Source organism: Phragmites australis, chromosome 4 (genome assembly GCF_958298935.1).
Source record: "Phragmites australis chromosome 4, lpPhrAust1.1, whole genome shotgun sequence".
Taxonomy (NCBI): domain Eukaryota; kingdom Viridiplantae; phylum Streptophyta; class Magnoliopsida; order Poales; family Poaceae; genus Phragmites; species Phragmites australis.
Genome location: NC_084924.1, coordinates 47,950,282 through 47,975,420, shown reverse-complemented (window position 1 = coordinate 47,975,420; position 25,139 = coordinate 47,950,282). Strand labels below are relative to the sequence as shown.

The 25,139-nt window shown below is 44.8% G+C and overlaps 1 protein-coding gene and 1 pseudogene across 1 annotated transcript; both read left to right on the top strand.

Moving 5' to 3' along the window:
* Positions 1 to 7,450: 7,450 nt before the first annotated feature.
* LOC133914524 (uncharacterized) lies at positions 7,451 to 8,083 on the top strand. Its single transcript, XM_062357624.1, has one exon. The coding sequence runs from the start codon at positions 7,490 to 7,492 to the stop codon at positions 7,844 to 7,846; it is 357 nt and encodes a 118-aa protein (XP_062213608.1). The 5' UTR covers positions 7,451 to 7,489; the 3' UTR covers positions 7,847 to 8,083.
* Positions 8,084 to 10,920: 2,837 nt separating this feature from the next.
* LOC133914894 (protein EARLY STARVATION 1, chloroplastic-like) lies at positions 10,921 to 23,911 on the top strand (annotated as a pseudogene).
* Positions 23,912 to 25,139: the final 1,228 nt, after the last annotated feature.

Below are 25,139 nucleotides of genomic sequence, written 5' to 3'. Positions count from 1 at the left end.
TAATTTGGAGTTAATTTTTATAATTAATTAATATATTAAAACTCATTATGTTAAAAAATATGGTGCTTACTTTGGCGTCACATCACTTAGCCTTTTTCCTTTCCCGGTTGAATTTTTTTTAAGTAGTACAACCATCATTCAGTCCATCACAGTGATATACAGACAGCTCTGTTTCTTTTTGAAGACTTGTTCAACTGTACCGTACGCCTGTACAAACGAACAAAACAGAGTCTGAATTTCCATCCACGAAAACACAAAAACCAAATAGCTTTCATTCGGTGTGTACCAGCCGGGTATTCAGGCCTAATGTTCATATCACAAGTAATATTTGTCGGGAAGATCTCCATTGCCTTCCAGGTCCGCCTTACTTGCGCATCTCATCACTTTAAACGTTTACTCAACGGCTCCTTCAGTAGTTGTTCCAGGAAACAAGAATATCGATCCATCGTCATTGAAGCAGTACCCTTGAAGAGAGGCTGCCACAGCCTTACTGCCAGTACGATATGCCGCCATACTTGCCTTATATCTTTCGATTAGGATCTCTGAAAAATTAAACCGTTACCATGTTTCCAAATCACCCACATTACTACAACAGTCATACCATTCATAACCTCGTGCTTTTTCTCAGAAATCCAAAACCTGGCAATAGATTTCATAATTAGCGCCTAACTCACATCGATTGCACATTAATAATTGCCCTAGAGTCGGTAATCCCCATAGCTGTTTTTTCTCTACAGCCTCAACGCTAAAATACAAACTATAGTATATGAATGTACGACATACGCACACTCAAATATCTTAAAATGTACTAAACTTATAACATATATACGCACGTCTACTGAAGAGGTTCACAAAGCCTCATAATTCACAAGTGACGTACTTACACGTCACGCTTACATTATAATCACAAACGTTCGAGATTATTATTAGAAAATCAAATTAGTGAGGTAAGCCCCAGTTAAACACTAGCGTCCGGCCAATGCTCAAACACTTGTGGGTAAAGAATATCCACGTTGCTACCACTGGGCTATCAACCCATTCTCTCCCCATGGCTGTTCAGTTCTACAGCTGCTTGCATATGTACAGGGAACCTAGCTTCAGTTCTCCGGTTGCTTGCTGAAAACACCGTAGACCATACAATCTTATCCTCCAACCAAATACGCATCTACTGCACTTTTCTCTATTTTTTCCGCTCTTGGTAGATAAAGATCGGATGGTGACACGACGTCACCGGAGACCTCGGGGTGGACTAGGGAAACCGACAATGGCCATAGACTTCCGGTCAAGTCAATTGAAGACTCCCAAGTTGTCCACCAAGACCTCCTCCCTGATTGAAAGTCTTCCTGACCAAGTACGTGCAGCGTACTAAAATAGCGCCAAACTCGGTTGCAATGTGCAGCGAAACCAGAAAAGTTTCCTCCAACAGCTCGACAGCAGGTTCGGTAGGTGTCCGTTATCAAGCAGCGCATGGTCCATCGAAAATTCGAAATGACATTTGGGTACTACTGGTGCAGCGATGTCTCGCGCAGGTTCCTCGTAGTTACGCACGTACAACCAAACTATATTCGACGCTCGTCACCTTTTGAACTTTCTCCAGTTGCAAGGACGCGATAGTCTGTGTTGAATAATATACTTTGGAAATACTTCTACTCCAAGCCAGTGCTACTACCAGCGAATGAGCTGTTTTTATGGTGATAGTCTTTGTTGAATAATATACTTTGGAAATACTTCACTCCAAGCCAGTGCTACTACCAGCGAATGAGCTGTTTTTATGGTGGAACTTGCTCATTCAGGTTTGAGCACTAAATTTAATATGGGTGATTATATTTTTTTAGATCTTGAGAAAATTTATATATATATATATATATATATATATATATATATGTACAGTGATCAAAACATACATAGAGCGTATCCGACTTGTACTAAAAAAAGCCAGCGCTACTCTAGTAATGTAGTACTTCAGCAACACGAAGCCCTGCCCATGGAATCCAAACGATGCCGCGCGTCCTGCAGAGAGATGCATGTGGAGAGTAAATTCAGTGGAAACTTTCAAAAGCGTGCTCGATCCCGGTGCAGTGTCCTGGAAATTGCGCACGTCGTAGCGCATCCTGCTGCGTCGCTCGTACGATCCTCCGAAAGAGATGCCGCATCGCATATGGGCTTATCCGCGTGGGCTCAGTGCTGCACGTACCCAGTTCGATGGATCTGCTAGAAAGGGAATTTTTTATTTATATATTTTTATTTTTAATATTTACAAAAATATACAACTATTTCAAAATATTACATATCTAAGATCTTATAGGGCCTATATTCAAAAATTAAATATTCTAATTGACGTGGTACCTACATCAACACATCACCCAACTAACGAGTAACACCTCTACTGATCTACTGGAAAAGATAACATATTTTCATATAGGGCTACTATTTTAGTCCAAATGAATGCATGCATACACGGCCGCAATCATGCATTCAAAAGCGCGGGTGGCTAGCTTTTTTTAGCATACACAACCGCGTGCATGCAGCCACACGATAGCACCGTGAAAAGGTAACACCCGTCAAATAGGCGACACCTTTTTTCAGTTGGCTTAGCAAAGGTGTCACCAGTTGGTTGGGTGACACGTTGACAGAGACGTCGCGTTGATAAAAATATTTAATTTCTAATCCATTACGTCGTGGGCCCCACAAGGTTAGATGGGCGACCATGTCATCTTGCTGTTGCTCTTCCATCGGGCGGTGGCAGACTAGATATATAATATTTTAAAATAATAGCGTATTTTTGCAAATTATTAAAAAATAAAATACATAAATAAATAAACTCTTGAAATGGGAATTGGAGGTGCTCACGGCCCCGGCACAGATTAACCGGCGGAATTGGAGAGGTGCGGCAGGGCCGATGTGTCCACGCGCGGTGCCGCGACTCCGAGAGCATTTCACGCAGACACCTGCCGCTTGTATCGCCGGCGGGCAGCCGAGCAGGGGGTCGTGAAGTACTTGGTGATGCGTCCAGGTTCCATCAGATCTCCAACAGCTCATGCGAAAGTGCCCCGGGCGAGCCGGCTGTGGTCGGACCACGTACGCTCAAGTCGCAGTTCACTCGCTCGACCAGGTTCACCGCGGCGCTTGTTGCTGAAGTTCCTAAGGATCGGAGCACACGGTGTTGCTAACATCCTCATGCAGTGCCAGAGAGAAATAAGGTTTTTCTAGGTCGAGAGAAATAAGGTTGTGCTACTGATGGATGGTGTAGTGTGTTAAATAAAAATGCAGAAAGATGGGTTCGATCGCGGTGTCTAGATCAGAGTCACCACCGTCTTATTCGTTCGTTTTGATTCCCGGTTGAGAAGAGCAAATTATATTAAAAGCGCTGAATTTGGCATGAATGCACAAGGAATTCAGCTCCTACAACTAGAATGTGTGGATCACACGGAGCTGCACCAGCAGAGTACTTATACGATCGAAACCGGTTCAATCACGCAGCCCGGCCCGGTGGCGCGGCACACCACGACACGTCACATGCGACCCACTTCAGTATGCGTACATGGTTACAGAGAGAGCACTGGTTTTTTTTGGGTGGGTGGGGTAGAGAGCACTTGTTAGATGAACCTATATGTACGTAGGAGTGTCTATATATATAACATAAAACAAGACACGTGATATAAATATGTTTGGATCTTTGGTTGAAATAATATCTTACATCTTGTGTTAATGTTGTTGTATATTAGTATCTCAAGTATAAGCAATGTGACTAAATCTATTACAATCAAGCAAATTGGATCGAGACTAATTTAGAATTAGAGTCACCGAGTCTCTCAATTACTAGGGTCTTAGTGTCGTTTGCCTCAAGATGCGTTGGATTATGTTTTTTCTAATATAGGGATTTGAGTCCCCGCCTTATATAAGGTCGAGATGCTATTTTGATTTCAACCGTAGTTGATAGAGAGTCATTCAACTTATTGATCAAGGTAAAACAGATGATTTTGACTTAGATACTAGTCGTACTCGAGAAAGGCAACCGTTCGAGACTTTCCTAGTACATGCCTTCTAGATGTCCGAGTGTATCATGATCCACAAATTCGGTTCTGCAATATTTTGAGTAGCTGAATACGGGTATAGTGTACCATGTCATTACGATATACTCCTTATGTGTACATACCTTATAGGTACATATTCGACAATATATATATATATATATATATATATATATATATATATATATATATATATATATATATATATATATATATATATATATATATACACACACACGAACATGGCAAGCCTATTTTGCGTGACGCAGAACAGACTTACGTTGTGCCACTACCTAGTCTGTTGTCCATGCTCCGGTGGTCGTCGGACCTCGGCCTGCCCAGCTCGCTGCCCTACTCCTCTCGTCGTACGTGTCTTGCCTCTGCGGGTGGTGGCAGCAATAGCTGGGGGCTGCAGTGCGGCGGTGGCCCGAGCTCGTCCCGGACGTCCTGCTCCTCCTGGACGCCGCACTCTAGGGCGTCGTTACCGCCGTCGAGTCCATCACGCTCGTCTCCGTGATGCGCTGCTTCTTCCTCTTCTATAGATGCACCCTATGAAGTTGGCTGCTACACTAATACTGTCAGTATGTATGAACTTCGTGTGATTTGTTTGTGTCGGAGGGTGAACTCCTCAAGCGGGGATCCGGCGGGACCCCATTTGAGATTCGGCCGGGGGGATGATTCTGAATCCGTCTTGGATGAGTATACATGGGAACCGGTCGGGCCGATGGACATGGAAGAAGACTGACATTTATACAGGTTTGGGCCGCGCGGAGGCGTAATACCCTACTCCTGTGTGTATGATATTGTATTATGAGGGCTCTTAGAATGCCCTTTTTTGATCTCCAACTCTCTAGAGCTGGTATGTATTACAATGGTATTTCTATCTATCTATCTGGAGCTCGGGTCTTCAAGTGCCAGACTCCCTGAGCTTGGTGAGGTACTCCTTCTGCTTGTTTCCGGGAGAGAGTCTGAGCCTTCCTCGTCGGGGCCGGCCTTGCCTTCCAGACCTCGATCCATTCGAGAGCCCTAGCCTTTACTCTTCAGCCAAGACCCCGAGAGACCCCTTTTCTGAAAAGTGCTCCCCCTCTTATACAACGGGAGGAGGCTTGCATGCCTAGCCGGGGGCACAAGTTCCCGTAAACATAAATGGAGAGCAACTATCATGGCGCTATAGTTTGATGTTACAGGGGTTGACAACACGCCCCCTGAGCTGTCCCGTCGGCCTTCACGTCCCAGCTTTTAGCAGGCGCAGGGGAGGGGGTCCGCCGGGCAGCCTCTGAGCCGTCCCGCACGCCGCTGGGTCAGAGGGAGTCTGACACAGCAGGGGAGCAGGCGATAAGCCTCGTTGCATTGAATGCCCCCACGCCTCCCTGTCAGACGGTGGCAGGGTCTGACGATAAAGCGTGGGAGGAGTGGTCGGAAGTGACAGGCCATGCTCCTGTTGAAAGCGGCATCGGGCCTCCCACTAATTGACACCTCACCGCTGAGCCCTTGTGGGGTCCAGCGGTAAGGGGCTTTTAACGTCGTCGGGGAACTGTGGGTGCCCGGGGGTCACGCCCCGAGCACCCCCTCCCGGTACTGTTCATCTTGGGTCGTCAGGGGACTCGGGTGCTCGGGGGCCACTGATCCTGGCCCTGAGCACTCTCTCCCGATACTGTTGGCTTCGTGTCCTCGGGGAGCTCGGGTACCCGGTGGCCACGTGTCCGTAGCCCTAAGCACGCCGCCGCCCGGAACTGTCTTCGTCAGGCCCTTGAGGAACCGAGTGCTCGGGGGGCCACTGTTCCCAGCCCCAAGCACTCTCTCTCAGATATGCCTTTCCTTGGTCCTCGGGGAACCGAGTGCTCCGAGGCCACTGTTCACGGCTCCGAGCACTCTCTCCCGGTACTGTATGATTGGGTCCTCGGGGAGCCGAGTACTCGGGGGCCACTGCTCCTGGCCCCGAGCACTCTTTCCCGGTACTGTTCATGTCGGGTCTTCAAGGGACTCCGAGCGCTCGGGGGCCACTGATCCGGGCCCCGAGCACTTCTTCCCGGAACTTGACTTCTCTTGTCATCGGGGAACCTGGGTGCTCGGGGGCCACCCTCTCCCGAAGCTTGTCTTCCTTGGACCCTCGGGGACCTCCCGGAGAGGCGATCCCTAAGGCATGGCGCCACGTGGCACTGCTGCTGACGTGGCCTCAGAAGTCGGGGACCCCCCGATCCCATTTCACCGACAGTTTTGTTTCCCTGCATACTTGGTAAATTAGCTATGCTAGCTAAGTTGTTGTCTTAGTAGTGGTAACTATGGCGCTTTGTGATAATTCTTAATCACCGAGTCAATGGATGAATTATGTACCAGTATAAGAGTGAGTATTCTACAACTAGAGGTATTGTATTGTATGCTTGTTAGTTTGTAATTAGTGTCATAACTGATATATCTTATGGATCATAACATACTGTTTTTAGAATCGTAACTGAGAGTGTGCGCAGAGGTGAATAAGTTCGATCATGTCAAAAAATTATATAATTAGGATTAAAGAAGGTACCAAATTACAACCAGAAAATGTACAAGTTACGACCATATATATTTATAGTAACTGACTTATCTTGCGAATCATAACTATACTACTTTTAGGATCGTAATTGGGGGTGTGCGTAGAGGTGAACAAGTTACGATCACATTATAAAAGGTACATAATTACGACTAGAGAAGGTTACCGAGTTGCTACCATATATATTTACAATAATTGACATATATTATAGATCGCAACTATACTGCTTTTGAGATCGTAACTGGGGTATACGTAGAGGTAAACAAATTACGATCATATGAAAAAAATACATATAATTACGACTAGAGAAAGTTACCAAATTACGACAATATATATTTGATCGTCTAACATCTGACACACTAGTCTCGTATGATTGTAACTGGGGTGTGTAGAGCTGAACCAATTACGATCATATGATAAAAAACAATATAATTACAACCATATATATTTGCAGTAACTGACATATATTATGGATCATAACTATACTATTTTTAAGATCGTAACAGGGAACTACCGTTTAACTATATAATTATATATATATATATATCACACAAACATATATATAGATATATATATCGACGATCGAGTTCAAGCTAGCGTAGAGCCGATCCATATTTTCCCCCCCGGCTATATCCGCATTTCAGAACAGCCGCACTCGAGTACTCGACATCGTGACGTCCACCACAAGCCACGTCCCTCGACCTCCGAGGCACCGGCCTATCCCGGTGTCCCCATCGCGCTGCCACGCGGCCATCAAACCTTTGCTCCACGCGCGTCCCAGCCGCAACACGTGTACCCCCGCTGGAATAAACGAGATCTCACGCGACACTGCTCGCGGTCCCGATCATCGACCAGGGTCCAGGGACCTATTTAAGCAATCCCACTCGAAGCACTACCGATTCTGTAGCAGCTACTAGCACAAGGAGAAATGGAGAAGTCTGTGCCGAACACGAAGAAGGCAATGCAGGGCAAGGAGGAGAAGCCCGAGGTGCCGGCGAGCGACCCGGACCCGAGCGAGCTCGTGGCGGGGCAGCAGTCGCAGCTGCAGCGCGAGCACCAGCCGGCCAACATCTCGGAGATGAAGCCGCTCACGCGGGAGGCGTACGGCGGCGGGATGTACGCGAACGAGGGGCTGGGGCAGCGGAGGGACCCCACCAAGCCGCCGGCCAGCGCCACGCAGAGCGCCGACGGACCCGAGGAGCCCGCGGGGAGGCCCAGGCACCCTCCACCGCCGTCCACCGGCGACCGCGACCTCGACATCACCGGCCAGTCTTACATCCAGTAGCCTGCCTTGTGTCGTGCACGACTGTTGGTTGTGTACGCTAGCTGTGTTTTGCTTCTGTCCGAGACAAGCTGTACGTGCGTGATGCGTCGCGATACGATGTACGCTTCTCTAACTACTAGCGAACGAATACAACTTCTCGTAAAGCTTCCGTGCACTAATCAGGCCCATGAAATGGTATGGGCTTGGTCCTTGGCAAATACTACTTCTCGTTTCGTGATGGTTGTGCCCCGAGCTTCAAAAAAGCCCAAAAGGAACAATTGAAGCAATGAGTTCTGCTCTGCCGTCGTCAGAGCCGGCATATTATATAGGCCCAATATTAAGTCCTCGAACGTGGGAATTTGACAGGGAAAACGTTCCAACGATTCTTTCGTGTGAATCAAAATTATTTCTGAAAATTATTTGGCTAGTAGATGAATTTTGACATGGAAAAGTCTACATATTAAGGATAAAAATAACTGCAAATCACCATTTTAGGCGATTCTCGAGCCCAGGCGTTCAAAACGCCGAATAATTCGGATCCGATTCTCAACCGAGTCATCGACAGATCGGCGTGCTTAGTACAAATTCAGCGAATTTGGCTGAGAATCCGATCGGATTATCCCATCCAAACGCCCCCTTAATTTTCGCGGCATGGTAAAGTTTTCTCTGCATGCCCAAACATGGTCTCAGTACTCTACCCCTTTTCTCCTCTCTTTCCAGTACCCTGAAGTGACAAGACCAGAGCGAATGCCAAAAGCCAAAATGGAGCTGAACTCTGCCCGTGGTGGCAGGAACGAAAACGATGGCCAGACCGAGCAATCCATGGCATGCGCAAATCCAATCCATTTTCTCTCGGATGATTCCAGAGTTTTGCACGATAACAACAGATGCTCCCCGGACACACCACAGCCAAGCGCAGGTATGTCCGGAACATCTCGTCTGAACTCTGAAACATGTCACGACACAGTCAATACTTATCCACTGCCGAGCCTATGAGAAAGGGAAACATGCTGCACGGCCGCCGTGTCTCTTCTCCAGGTGCAGCTGGCTAGTATCCGTTGGCGGCAAAGGGCCAAAAGCCAGCGTGTCCCGGCTCTCGTCGAAGCTGAGCCACGAGTTACCTGAACACCTGGGCGCGTGTGTCTGCCACGTGTGAGGCGCGCCGTGTTCTGCTGGACGTGGAGCGCTGCTGGCCGCTAGAGGTGGCGCTTTCCCACGGAACTGTGCCTGGGCCTGATCCTGATCGGGTTTCCAGGGCAGCAGCCGCTCGGTTGGCCGCCACATCGGTCAAGTACGGTTTGTCCACATGTTCTGCCTCCGCGTGGAACCACGTCAGATGTGACACCGCACAATTGCGTACCAGAAAAATACAATGTACACTGGAAGAAATACATAGGACAAATGGGCCAAAATTTGATATTTGGTTGAGAAACAAGTATTGACTTGGATGATGAGGGGTGGAGGTGATTAGGGATCAAATTTTAGATTTATTTTTTTGTCTTATTAAAATGGATTTTTTAGATAGCCGACTTCTATCGACAACGAGTATATGATGATTTTAGTAAGCTTGAAACTTCACGTCCCTAATTTTTTATACGATGACATCAGTGTATACATATATCTATGAGTTATATTGTATCTGAAGGAAGGAAAAAAAAAGTTTGGTGTTCAGTTGGGGTTGGTAGATCGGAGCCGGAATCCATTTGCAACTTGCGAACGTGGTGTTCTCGAAAGAAAACTTCTTGTGTGCGTCGGTGCGTGAGACACAGGCACCGTAAGACAAGGGGCGAGGTTTTTCTAGCAGGCGTGCTAACTGTCATCAAGTTGATTTGCATGCCTTCCTCGGTTTCCTTTCTCGGCCACGTTACTCCTACGAAGATCCATTAACCCCTCCCGAGTAGCATATTTTCTCATTTGGTCCTACGTAACTCTTTCTTTCATTCACACCCTCACAAGTTTTTATGCCGTTTTGCTATTATTTATTTCAGTTTATTATTTTTGGACAAAGCACCGGTTCTTAAGTAGATAGAAAAAAATCATTATTTCCTTCGTACCACCGAGTACAAAAAATGCAGTATACCACCGGGCGTCTCAATAACCTATGAGATCAATCCATCTCAATAACATAGCCCAATAATATTTTGGACCAGGGCTGGCAACCCATAATGTAGTCAATTATAATTAGGTATTTTTCCCGTGTTAAATAAGAGGCAGTAAGGCCATGGATAACGCGTAGACATGTACTACCTTTATTTTGAAATAAATTTCATCTTATAATATGTGTAATCAAACTTAGATATTTTGATCAATAATATATACAAAACTATTAGAATTTGATACATAAAAATAATAGTAATAAATTTATTATGAAAAATATTTTAACATTATCTAATTTTATCAAAAGATAGTTATCAAAAATAATAATCAAACATATTTATATTAATAAAATAGAACAGAGATAGCAAGACGCTGGGAGACAATTTCATCGATTTTCTTGCCACTGTGGAGGTCAGCAGGAGCGCTTGCGTAGGAGTCACTGCATGACAAAGCGTCTGACGCCTGACGCTACCCACACTCACGGAAGGAGTCCTCGAGGAACCGTAATTAGCTTAATCAATTAACTAGCAAAACAAAATCTTTGGATCCTATTTAGGATGAGACTCTTGTGCGGATGCTTCGCAATTCTCTCTTTAAGCGTTTGTGTAAACATTCTTTCCTTGCGTTGTACTACCTTCGTTTTTATTTACTTATCACTAACTTTTTAGTGTAATAATTTTGACCTTACGTTTTTTTCTAAAAATTTTTATAAATAACTAAAACTTTCGTATTCCTAGATTTATCGTGAAATATACTTTATTAGTATTAGGTATTTTTAAGTATTTGTAAATTTTTTGGAAAAAAAGTGGAAGGTCAAAATTATTATAGTAAAAAATTGATGGCAAATAAACGAAAACAGAGGTAGTACTGCTACATGCTGTCAGTCATTTACCAGAGTGTCATCCCTGACACATCGCATCCTTACCAGAGTGTCAGCTCTCCTGACACCTGTCGATCTGAATCTCCCACCGACAAGTGGGACCGACCACTCTCCACCCTCCTTCTCCGGCTGGCGGCTGCTCTGCCCCCCGCCTCATTCCCGGCTCTGCTCTGCGTCTCCCTCCTTCCCAGCCCCATGCTTCCTCCTTCCCACTCTCCATCCAACCAATCTGCAAAGATCCAATAAAACCCTCACAAACTTGGCCCATTTCTCTCTCATCGTCGCCGCGAGCGCATCCGCATCAATCGCTCTCGCTGGTTCGGAGCAGAGATGCGCCCCGTCTGCCGTTGCCCCACCACCCCTTTAAAACCCTCCCCTCCGCCTCCCTGCTCCCGCCACTGCTAGACCAATCCCCGCCGCCCCCTCGGCCTCGCCCCGCCGTGGCATGAGAAGATGGCCGCGTGCTCCAGGGGCCTCGCGTGGCCGCCGTTCGATCTGATCGCGGCGAGGGGGGCGGAGCCCTGGCCGTGCCGCCCCTCGCGGGTCCTGCCGCGCCGCCGCGCCGCGATCCGGTGCTTCTGTGGGGCCCACCCGGAGCCGCGGAGGCGCCTCTCGAGGGCGGCCGCGGCCGCGCCGGAGCGTGCCGAGGACTGGCGCATCGACGGGAACAAGCCCTCCGCCGCTGCACCGGGCCGGCGGCGCGCCAGCCTCACTGCCATGCCCTCGCTCCCCTTCCCTTCACCTCGGTACGTGGGACGGCGGCTGACCACTGCGCATCTAGGGTTTTTTGTACTACGCACTTACAGAGTGTGGCCTGGCATTGGCAACTTACAATCATTAGTTATTTGCATCATTCCGTGTTCCCAACGTATTATTTTTGGCTTATTTTGATTGCGTAATGACATGTTAATGTGCCCAAAGCTTTAGACAGAAGCTTCATATGTTTGCAGTAGAACGCACATTGCTTACGAAATGGAATTTTGATACGCAATTTTTTGTTTACTAGTATAGTTCTAGAAGGCAGTCCAAGCAACAAGATTTCTATCCGCGGTGCACGCCGAGGGGGCCGGCTCCTCAATCCCGTGATACCCCGCCGAAGAGAGGTGGGTTTCTTGCTGACATTTCCAATTTTAAAGCAATGATTCCAGAGAAAAGTTGGTGTAGACCAAAATGAAATGCTCCTACTTGTAGTCCCAAGTTTAGTTCTCTGCTTTGCTAAGGAAATGCATGTGTTTCTTTGACACCTGCCTTATAGACACTGGTATTGCTAGTGAGAAGGAATGGGGAATCAACTTGTTGGATGAAGCAGTCAAGGAGTCTGGAACAAATGAAGATGGAAGCACTTGGTACAGGGAGAGCGGAGAAGATCTTGGTGAGAATGGGTACCGGTGTCGCTGGGCAAGAATGGGAGGACAGAGCCATGATGGTTCAACTGAATGGAAAGAGACTGTATGTTCTTGGCTCTTTACTTATTATGACATATCATATTCTGGACCTACGTTGAGTTACCTTTACAGCATGCTTGCAGCTTTAAATAATTGTTGCGGGCTTCTGTGTCCGACATTTAGCTCTTTCTTTTGTTTTACTTGATGTGCTTGAGTAGCAATCTAACTTTAAGCATAATGTACAAGTTCCTTTAATTAAGAGCTAGAAAATATTCCCTTTTTGTAACTATTGCTTGTCAAGTAGGGCCTTTTATAATGTATCTGCCATGATAGCCTGTATTGTTAATGAGCTACCTTCGATTTTCTTGCCACTAATTTGTAACGTTTGTGGCATTACTTGTTGGAATCAAAGATGATGCCCGATTCCATAGTCATGAAATTATTGCATTATCACGCAAAAACTCTAGCATGTACACTTGGATACACATAGGGTGTTATTGGTTGCTCTTATGTCCTGTTGCTCGCATGTACCGTATACGCAGGCTGAGTGGATGCAAGAGTGTTGGGTTGGTTGTATTTGTCTGGCCAGGCTGTGCTGAGTTTCTGTTTGGTTGATTGAATTTGAGGTTGCATGAGCGGATGCAAGAGCTGAGATTTTGATTGGTTGCTCGCGTGAAGATGATTTTTTGACACTAACAAGTGTGCCCGCTTGCATGAGCGGATGCAACAGGCTGCATCCACCCGGCCAGGCTGCGGAGGGAAGCTCGAATCGCTCCTGAGCCAGACTGCGGGCGTACATTTGCATCCGCTGGGCCAGACTGGAACAGTGCATGCAGGCAACCAAGCACATTTCTCTCTAAGATTATATGCATCCGCAAAGCCGGGATCCCTGGATGCGGGCAACCAATCACCCCCATACTCTCTGCCAGCTTCAACTTGGACTGTACTCAATCCAGCATTCAAAACGATAACCTCCTAAAGCTAGACACCCAACTGGCCAACTCTGCTGAAATGTTACTAAATGCTGGACAGCGGCCCATTCTTTATCATGAAATGACCTTTGGAAGTTTATGAGTTTAGTAATCTTGCTATTTAATTTACTGGAGATCTTAATATCTTTATTCTATGTGGCAGTGGTGGGAGAAAAGTGACTGGATTGGATATAAGGAGCTAGGTATGTAATTATTCTTTTACAATGGAGGCTCTGGTAGGATATATGTGCTTTGTTAATTTGAGATGATATCTAATTTTTTGTTTGATTATGTAAGGACTTAGTTAGTGTGATTATAGCGCATTAGCACACAAACTGCTTTCTGTAGCTATATGTTGGACGCCTTTGTTTTCGTTTTCTTTCCAATGTGATTGCATCTGTTACAGCTGACTTTTCAATAAAATACAACTACAAAACATTAGGTGCGGAGAAATCTGGGAAGAATGCTGAAGGTGACTCTTGGTGGGAAAAATGGAAAGAGGTTCTCTACCAAGATGAATGGAGGTAATTTAAATAACTTGTAAATTTAGATAAAATATTTTAGCTCTGCTCTTATGTGAGACAGAAGTTCTAGTGTCCATTGCAAACTTAGCTAACTGACTTTTTCATAACTTAGAGTTGCGTAGAAAGTTTCTGTTTGCCTTGTTTTCTGAAGGATGGCTAATTTTGAAAAGAATGTTGATTCCATAGCTGTAAGAACTTAAGATAATGTTTAAGTGCAAACAATTTGTTTCCACCTGTTTGTATTTTATAACACTGTACATGGCTGTACATCCATGTTATTTAGATAATTAGATGAGAAATTTAGTGCACTGTTCTTGCACGGACAGGATTAAACTATCACGTTTCCCAATACATTCTCCAAGCAAATGATCGGCCGCATCATTATTCATGATACCTATCTGGAGATCCAGCTCATCCATCGGTGTGTATGTTAGCATGTGTGATCTAGCCCTACCTTAGCTTAAAGCATACCTGCCTTATGTGTCTGTTTCTTCTTTGACGTCCATTCAAGGTTAGAAAATCACATTTGATACTTCAGCTCGTCGTTTTAGATTGGAATTGTTAATCATACTACCCTAAGTGATACTTGCTATTCTGATCCACTTGTTTCCTGTTCAGAAAGCCTTAAACTGATTGGTCCTTTGAGACTTGCTGTACACATGGTCGTAATGTTTGAGACCTTCTAAAACAGTTGATCCGTATGTTGGATAAAGAACTACGAACTATCACATTACCATCTAAATGAAGAAACAATTACTAACAATCCACTAAAAATCAATTTGCTTTCATAACACAGTTTATCTTGTCCAATACAGCAATCTTGCAAGAATAGAGAAAAGTGCTGAAAAACAAGCAAAATCAGGAGCAGAAAATGCTGGGTGGTATGAGAAATGGTGAGAATTACATCATGTTTTTGCTTGGTTTTTGTTCAAAGTGTTCTGTTAAGTTATTTTGAACTGGCAATGTTCTCTATCAGGTGGGAGAAATATGATGCCAAAGGTTGGACAGAAAAAGGTGCTCATAAATATGGAAGGTTAAATGAACAGTCCTGGTGGGAGAGGTGGGGTGAACATTATGATGGCCGTGGATTTGTATTGAAATGGTGAGCCTCTTCAAGTCTTCAGCATAAGCTATGTGGCTGTAGAAGAAACATTTTTCTGCCCGCATATCTATACAGCTGACGTTGTGCTTAATCCTGAATGTTTAGCGCCTGAATATCCATTTCCATATTTACCCTTTCTTGGTTACAACAGAGAATTTTGCTGCTTATTGTTATGGCATTTGCGTATCAATTGGTTAATTACATTAAGATGTACGTTCAATCACCGGGCCAATCACCAGGCCATATGTTGTAATGATAACGGGTTATTTGACTGAAGGACAAATTGATGCCTAGGTTTACATTCTCTGTCCGCAGCGCTGCACAATATGGAAAGTTGTGTTGTTTTTCGTATACTTTGTCTGCTTGACTGCCAGTGGTCATAAATATGGAAAATTTCTTACAGGACAGATAAGTGGGCAGAAACAGACTTAGGCACCAAATGGGGGGACAAGTGGGAAGAAAAATTCTTTGCAGGAATTGGTTCACGACAAGGGGAGACATGGCATGTATCTCCTGGCAGTGAACGTAAGATGCTTCACCACAAAATACTGTATATGCACAGCATGCATCTTGCCAATAGCATTTTTCTCATCTGCAGCTAGTAATTAACATATAATACCCCCTCCGATTGCAAGAACCCATCAAGCATTTTTAGGTATGATTATCATGACAGAAAAAAAGCATCTAGATTGGCCACATCATGTTTTTATTGCAATTTTCATGCTTTCAGCACGAAACAGACCTTTTCCAATTATGGGCCAGATTGGTATCCTGAAGATGTCAATGTCCAACCAACTTGTATTAAAATCAGAGCAAACATATTGACATGCATTTATACCGTGTATCTTCCACTTGTATATTTAGTGCAGTGTGAAATTTTACTTTTGAATCTACTTCACTTTCACCTCTTCTTTTTGTGAGCCTTTTATCGTTCCTTGTGATGTACGGGCTGGTGCTGGGCCTACTACTTTATGATGGAGATACAAAGAATCCTTCCCAAAAAAATCCTTTTCCATACTTTTAACAAATTTATTATCATTTGTCGGGAGTGATATGTTTTATTTTGTTAGGTGTTATTTGGTTCCCATCAATTTATTTCCCTAACATTGCATTTGTAGCCTGCTATTTACTATCGGATTTGAAACTTTCAGGCTGGTCAAGAACTTGGGGAGAAGAACACTTCGGTAATGGGTACGTGCCATAATGATGTTCTGGTCTAACATTGTAATATTTGACTGGAATTTGGTCTTAAGTTTCAGAATTTAGATTGCAGACTTTTCCTAACATCATCGCGAGATTTATATTATCTTGGATATGAATACTACGTTTAGTAACTTGTTTTGAATTGACTATTCTGTCACTATCAGTGGATCGCTATTAAACCATATCTGTCTTGGATTTCAGAAAAGTCCATAAGTATGGAAAGAGCACAACTGCTGAGAGCTGGGATTTAGTAGTCGACGAGGAGACATACTACGAGTAAGATATTCGTTTTGTTGTTGCTTTCTGACATCTCCGTGGTAATTTAACCATGGGTTAAATTTGAATTTCATCGTTTTGCAAATATTTTGTATCAGGGCCGAGCCTCATTATGGATGGGCTGATGTTGTTGGAGACTCAACACAGTTGTTGTCGATACAACCACTTGAAAGGCCACCTGGAGTATACCCAACTATTGACTTCAGCTCGTCACCCCCACTCAAAGATGATCCACCCGGCATGCCTCCTTCGCCTCTGGAATGAATTAGATTGCCAGTACAAAAGAATTTTTCGTTCTAGGCTCCAATTTTGCCTGTAAGGGAACATTGTTTGTAGGAAGTTGATCAACCCTATTCCTGCGTCAATTGGTTCATTCTTTTGTATGTTTTCCTTCCACGTTCCAGCGTTTTATTGATCGGAAATTTTGCTTGGCGAATCAAGTGAAATAATCAAGGCCTCGTGATTATATTGCCCTGGCTTTACTCATTTGTTCTTGCATAGTGCTTCCTACTACAATAGTATCATGTGCGTAGTAGTTTTCTCCATAAATATGCGTTTAGGCTTGGGGATCCGGATCCCCGGACTTCACCAGTTTAGGCGTGAAGTCAGTATTTACAGTAAACTGCGAGGCGTGTTATAGTAACCTGGCATTGACACTGGACCGTTTTACTGTATCACTTTTCTGGTCCATCTATTTTGATCCGACAGCTCGTAGCAGAGTGATTTATCACTACTTTAGCTGCTTGGCGAGTTACTGGGAATTCATGATTATTCTATTTTCTGATACTAGTAATGTATAACAGTTAAATATGATTATTTTCTTCATAAGATCTTTTACTTTTATTTATCATGTGGGAGTTAGAAATGATTTCCATTTACTTACTTTTATCCATATAGGGAAATAGACGTTTATATTGAGCTATCAAGTTTATTTTGTATACTGCATGTGGTTCTATTTTTTTTTCTTAACCGGAGTTTATGGACTTATATAGTTCAAACGAACCAATATTACTGTTAAGTCACAGGGGATCTCCGTCCCTTGCGCGTGATGAGGACGGCACTGGTGTCTGGCGTAGAGACGTCGGCCTCGCGGCGTTGCCAACTCGGCATTTTCCTCGAGTCGTAGGTCGTAGGTCGACGCACAAGTCTTCCCCTGATATGGTCTGTGGAACTCGGAACGAGGCTAGGCTGGCTGCCTGTAGTTCAAGCTTGGAAGTTGGCAGTCCACCTTGGCTGCTGCTTATTAGGTCATTTTCAATCCATTCTTTTTTGAGTCATGTTCTTTTTATAAGAGATTATTCTCTTCAATACTTTAACAATTTTTCTTCGTGGTTCCTATCACGAATGGATTCTTACCTTCATTCCCTTCGCTATATGATTGTCTCCTTTTTCTTCACGAATCCTCTAAAAGAGAAGCTATTGGATATGGGGTGAAAATAAAGGGAATAAAAATGAGAAAAAGAATTAGAAAATGAACAAAATGAAGAGATGTTCTTTGTGCGACTCCGGCTACCAGAAAGTCCTAGCATCTTCCCTGTTGGATCCCTTGTGGACATGGAAGTCAAAGCTCCATACTTTGATGTCATACACAGTTTCAAAAAGAACAAATCAGATGCATTCCACATGTATGCTAAGATCAAGTTTCATACATACGGTGATTTCATAAGTGATAGCATAACAGTGTCATTACAACGATAAGATTCATTACAAAAGGACATGTAGGTCTTAAAGAAAATACTAAGGTAATTTCCAGCGGTAGCGGCTCATCCATCCATCCACAGGCATTGTCCGGTGGAGCGCCAGCCTAGAATATGGTCTTCAAGTCAAGATCTTCCTTCGCTTAAAACTCTGCTGCATCGGTTGGGATGTCCTCAAAATCCACACCTTCTAAGCAGCATCGAGAGGTTGGAAGAAAGCAAGTATGAGTACATAGAGTACTCAGTAAGTGTGAAAAAACATAACATGAAGGTTTAAGACAGGAAAGACTTAACTCAGGTTTACTGCATCTATGTCATACTATTCTAGTGCTCAAAAAGGACTTAGCGATCCTATTTACTAGGTGTGACGACATCATCATTAAAGGAAAAGCTCATCGGATTTCATCCGGCTACCAGACTCACTAGATATCCCATATCCAGCTACCAACTCATCGGGGTACTACCACCGAACTACCCAAAACCCAACCATCCAAGATCTCCACTAATCATGAAGAAGTTTAAGTCCGCTCTTGACCGTGAGACCGGCTGATCGATCAATTTTATACTCTGCAGATGTTGCACACTTTGAACCATGAGTCGTGATTCTCGTTTTGCTTCACACTTTCAGGGTGTAGAGCCGGAGTCTCTCTACAATGCCTTTACAAAGCGTCTCCAAATCTATATGCACCAACTAAAGTTTTACCGCTAATAGGGATTCCATCCACTATAGAGGCTCCCTCTTGTGCTAGTCAACCATCCACTGGTGCGTACATAATAAGAAGGATATCTAATTAATTGGTTAGGCCGTACTCATATAAACCTCGTGGTTGTGCTGTTCAGCCGGGTTACATGCTCCACAAACTGGTCCTTAGGATCTAAAGCAGGCGCTTGCATATCACCCATTGCGCACACAACAGCCATACCAACCAAACCCATCTGCTTAGATCCCTATGGTCCATGTTGCTACAAAAGATTACCCAAATCGGTTTATGTTGCATAGACCGTTAATCAATTTAACATTTATTCCACCCGACTTGACAACACAACTAAGTATTTCTACCCTTGACACCCAACTACAACACATGTGACGAGAATAACCATGGAAAGTATTAATAAACCCTAAACATGGGATTCATATTGACAAAAGCATGCAATTATAAAGTAAAAGACACACTATTCAACAACAAGTTCAATGTGATCAAGGACACTTGCCTTCAGTAGCAGGCTGCTCAAACTCTTCAAATGTCCGGTCCTGTAGATTCACGAACAGCTCGTCTCCTATTGCAATCATGGACACTGAAAATAAACAAGTACAAATATCTAAGAACAATACACTAAACAGAAACAAAGTGCCATGAAAATCCTACTAACGGATAATACTCGTTGCTACGATCATGTGAGCATAAGAATCACCTAAAACGGAGCTCGTATGAAAAAGTTATGAGGGTTTTAAGCTACAGGTGATTTTTCTGAAAACGAACAAGGGCTAATTTGTAAAAATAGAAAGTTCCAGGGACTTATTTAGACATTTTAGGGACCTATTTGTAATTTTGTAAAAGTTTAGGGGCTAAAAGTAAAATAATAGTACTAATAGGTGCATTTTTGTGAAAACAGAAAAGTTCATGGACCTAAATGTAAGATTACCTAATTTTAGAGAATAAAAGAGTTTATTTTTGTATTGAAAACCTATTTATTTTGTAAGCATGATGTCATCGCTGGCTGGGCCTGCTGATCGGGCTCGGATGGGTGACATGGCTGACACGTCGGACAAGGCTATTGATGTGGCTACAACACGTGGCGCTCATGTGGCAAGGCTGATTGGGCTACCTCTATTTAAATCTAATCCGTTGATCTCAAAATCGACGGCTACGATTCAAAGGGGCGAAGGGGTATCTAAACCTCTAATCTTGACCGCACGCGAGGGATCTGACAGCTGACGACGGTTGGGGAAAGTTTAGCTGGTGGCGGCGATAGGAAAACAGCACCGCCGCCGCGAGCATGGCCGGAGCATCGCCGGTGACACTCGATCTAGCGCTACGAGCTATCAAACGTGACGAGAAATGGCGCATTCGAAAGAGACGACGGTGGGGATTCTCACCGAAGGCTTCATGACCACCGGAGAGGGCTTGACGGTGGTCGGCGACGGAGAGAAACGGACGGCAAGATTAGAGCTCGACGGGAAGGCGGGTTCGGCCGCGGAGAGGGAAATCCGGGGGTTGGGGAAGCTTGTTGGGGGTCCTGTGGTGCCGAAGAAAGGGTTAGCGGGCCTCAGAGCGCGATGGAGGGGGATTGCGAAGGTGAGACGGCGATGATGCTTACCAGAGCTCGGCGGGGAGGTCGTACAGCGGTGGATCGGCGTCGAGGGGTGGCGGAGAATACTCCTCGTGCTTCTGGGAAACCGACAGCAGGTTCGGAGTCACCAAGGAGAGCTCGGACGTGTCAGACGGCGCGTGGCGGAGCTTCGAAGCGGCAACGTTGGCGGTGCAATTTGGGTGGCTGGGCGGAGGGAGAACGGGAGGGCGGCAGGGTGATGCGGAGTCCATTTATAGCATAGAGAGGGAGCGGCTGGTTGCGAAGACGTGGGGTGCGAATTCAGTGGGGTGATTGCAGCGCGAGCACGGGTGCGGGTGCAGACGGGGGAGGAGCGGAGGGACAGGGATGACTGGCGGGTCCGACTTATCAGCGAGAGAGGGATATGGTCTGGGCCCCGCATAGAGAAACGGGCCAGGGCATCACATTTGACGGCCAATTGCCCCTCGAATAATACTTGCATTAGACTACAATTTTCGACGAATCTGGTCTCCAAAACATTTGAGTCCACAGAAAAATTGCAGCAAACTTCCAGATTTTACTTCAGGCAATCCAACTAAGAAAGGGGAGGGCCTACACAACAATCATGAAAAAAATCTATGGAGCAGTGTTACAAACATCTTCTCCTGCAGCACGGTATGAGATTCATCACTTTAAAATTCACTAAGGATAAATGGTGGTCATTCGGACGGTGTTGCAGCTGGAGAAGTCCGCAACACATTTTTTTTCCGCAACCATTTAAGCCGCTGCCGGACATCCTCCTCTTCCTCCTCCCGCGTCAACGCCCCAGTCAGACCTCCCTCACAAACCTTTCCCCTCGCCGCGGCTACTACCACAGTACCAGCACACCATGCCGTCGCTCGCCGCCCGCCTGGCCGTACCGTCCGCTGCGCTGCTGTTCCTCTTCGCGGCGTCCGCCTCGGCCGCCAACTTCACCTGCGCCGCGCGGGGCAGTACCTGCCAGTCTGCAATGGGCTACGCGGTCCCCAACGCCACCACCTACGCCGAGCTCGTCGCCCGCTTCAACACCACCACGACGCTCCCCGACCTCCTCGGCGCCAACGGCCTCCCGCCCAACACCTCCCCCTCCACGTCCATCCCGGCGAAGACCACCGTCCGCGTCCCCTTCCGCTGCCGATGCGGGAGCAACGGCGTCGGCCAGTCGGACCACGGCCCCTTCTACGTCGTGCAGCCGCTGGACGGGCTCGACGCCATCGCGCGCGGCGTGTTCGACGCCTTCGTCACGTACCAGGAGATCGCCACCGCCAACAACATCACCAACGTCAACCTGATATTCATCGGACAGAAGCTGTGGATCCCGCTACCCTGCAGCTGCGACCAGGTGGACGGCGCCGACGTGATGCACTTTGCCTACAGCGTCGCCAGCGGGGCCACCACGTCGGGGATCGCCGCCACGTATGGGGTGCCCGAGCCCACGCTGCTGAACCTCAATGGGATCACCGACCCCAAGAGCCTGCTCAAGGGCCAGATTCTTGATGTCCCCCTCCCTGGTGAGTGCGTTCCTCTTAATCTTACACTACACATGCTTCAGTTTATCATAGCACACACGCAAAACTGATAATGAATAAAAAGATGACTGCAACCTGCATGACTGGGAAGCGAGAGATGAGTTCTTTTGCTTTCTTAATTTTGTCCTAGGTAACATAGGTATGCTAAATCAAATGCAAGAATTCGAATATTATATTGTTTGGACTTAGTTTTGAAATGAACTTAAGCCATTGGTCCCCTTGGGTGATTTTTTTTTTAATATAATCATAATATTTGATGATGACTTGGTGAGCTGCAATTGTTCAGACTTCAGAGAGATTAGACCTCGTGTGAGCAGCATCGAAGCATCTAGAAAAGTCGCTTTTGGTCTAATCCTGCGCGCCAGGGAAGACAGCAATACAACTCCAATCATTGACTGTTCAAGAAACCACAAATTAAAAAAAATGAACAAATTCTTGCTCTTTGGATTTGTCTGATTAGTTGTTACCTGTTGCTATCACCGGACAGACTGTCCGACTCTGTAGTCTGAAACTCTGAATATACTGTTGGTACATAAAGTTAACTCTGACTGCTAACAAGTCAAATTGTTATAGATATTTGCACAGATCCTGTTGACTACTGTTCATTAGCTATGATGACGTATCCTATGTACCAAGATGCTGACGCAAAAGCTAAAACGTAACTTGTGATTTGATATGTGATGTTGTATGATGTTGAATGTTGGTTAATTAAAAGTGTCATATCCAATGATTAAATATAACATATATATATATATATATATATATATATATATATATATATTGTAATAGATTTATGACCGTACAAGAAAAGATCAGATCTGAAATAATGATATATGTGGTAGGGTATGTGTAGCGTCAATTAAAAAAACATATCTAATATCGGTTGAGATGGTTTGGACATATTCAACTGAGACCTTCAGTCACCCATACATACCGGGATATTAAGGCATGCTGATAATACGAAGAGAGGTAGGAGTCGACCAAATCTAATATGGAATGAGTCTGTAAATAAAGATTTGAAGAAATTAAATATCTATTAAAAAACTATGTACGAAAACGTATGAAAATTAACAATCCACGTGTCAGAAATATAACTTATACATTAGTCTACTTGTACTATTATTACTTTTTATTTTTTTACTATTATTAGTATCTCTATTTATTATTGTTTTATCATTATCTTTAGTTAGATCTTGTGTATTTTTTTTACTATTACTTAGTATCTTCATTTATTATTGTTTTATTATTATCTTTTAGTCTATTCTAATTTGTTTGGGATAAAGATTTTATTGTTGGTGGTGGTACTAATTGCTCTTTGAAATTTTGCTACACTCAGTATGCCATTCAGCAATCAGCAATACCTCAGCTGATTACAATCTGCTCGTCCCGAATGGCACTTACGCATTCACCGCTCAGGACTGCATCCAGTGCAGCTGCAGCAGTACGAACTACCAGTAAGCTCCCCTGCTCCCTCTCTGTTTAAGCTCCCCTGCTCCCTCTCTGTTTCGCTCCTATATCTCAAGCTGCATCCAAGAGAACTGACATTTCTGCTCCATGTGATTGCCAGGCTAAACTGCACTCAGGTGCAAGGCAAAGCTGGGTGCCCGGCAGTGCCGGCGTGCAACGGAGGACTGAAGCTTGGGCAGACGGACGGCACCGGCTGCGGATCTAGAATGTGCGCATACAGCGGTTATTCCAACAGCACGTCGCTCAGCATACATACCACCCTTGTAACTAACCAGACAGCGTGCCAGAGTAAGTATAGCCTGCAAGTCCGCAGCCATGAACATTTTCTGAGCATATTGGGTGCATGAATGTGATAGGTTTGTAATGGTTGATCTTGCAGAGGGAGGAGCTGCGAGGTCGGAGTTTGCTGGGTCCATCTGGAGAATGTCTGTTATCTTGTTCCACATGGTGTTGATGCTGATCTGCTTCCTTTGATGCTGAAGTTAGAACTATAGATAATGATATATGAGGTGCAATGTGATTGTTGTTGTAACTTTACATGTTTCTTAGCTCTGGTTCATCCAGATTTTGTTGGCACTTTGCAGCTGTTTGAATAAAGCAAAGATAAGTTTGCATCTGAAAGTGAATACTTGTTAGATTGGATAATTCAATAATGGATCCCACGAGTAGCCAACTCTGGGAATATCATTTCATTATAGAAGTTCACATCTCACACATGTACCATGTTGATTGGTCAAAGAGTATCTGAATGTCTGCCTGCCTTGATGGCAGTATGGAGCCTTCTTACATCGAAAGAATTGTGGCCTAGCTAAATTATCAGCAGACTCTCAGAAATGACCTTTTCGTTACCTTGGCACTACATCCTGCTTCCCATGGCGCTGGCCTTCTGCCAGAACAGATACTTCTGTGTCTTACCCATCGAAGTATTGGGCAGGTTGTCGAACACCACCGTCCTCGGCGCCATGTAATGCGGCAGGGGAGAAGTACTATAATCTTTTCTGAATGTCCTCTCTTGAAGGTCCAAATCTATTTGGACTCGAGGTTAAGTTTTAGTTATGGTTATGGTCGAAGTCGTGATCGAGTCGTATAACAGCATGTAAGTAAAACAGATATAACTCTCTCAAATGAAGTCCATTTTAAGCAATTTTTGATATTTTAGAAAACTTACGACGATCCCTTTCCAATGAACAAGAGCTCGATAAAATATTCCTTATAGTTTAGTTAGAGTCAAAGAAATAAGATGGTGTGTCACTGTTTTGGATCTAGTTGAGTATTGTAATCGTGTCAGGGTCGAAGTTCGGATTGTGTACGTCTCTTTTCATACCTGCACAACCCTAAGTCGATCTCCTCACATCCCCATATATATATAGTAGCCGTCATAGTTAAGGCTCTGGTTTTTCTTAGATTATTCTGTTTTATACAGTTTTACCGCTTGTTCGGTTTGTGGAACCCCAACTCGAGCACTTCACTGTTAATTAGTAATATTCAAATTGCATCTACATGTTCTTACTTGTGTTCTCGATTCGATTGCAGGAAAAAACTTCTTGACGAGGTAAACCGCGTCTTGGCACGGTTGATAGCCACAGAGTAGTGGTGTAGTGATTACGAAGGTTCTCAATCTGTTCTGTTCGAAGCCTTTGGATCATCAACATCGAAGCTCCATCAATCGACTTATCATATTACCTTTCAAAAGATCAGGCAAACGCGCATCATGTTGAGTGTGCAGAGGACACCGCGGGTCACCGGCAGGCTGAAATGAAGCTTGTACATCGCCAGTATGTTTGAGGCGATGACCACCACCTGATCCGCAGCACACGGAGTGTCTAAGGGCCTCAGGCTAACTTCGACGACGCAGGAAAAAAAAATCAACAAC

What these genes read in the sequence shown, in the direction of transcription:
- LOC133914524 (XM_062357624.1), top strand. Translation starts at nt 7,490, where the DNA reads ATGGAGAAGTCTGTGCCGAACACGAAGAAGGCAATGCAGGGCAAGGAG.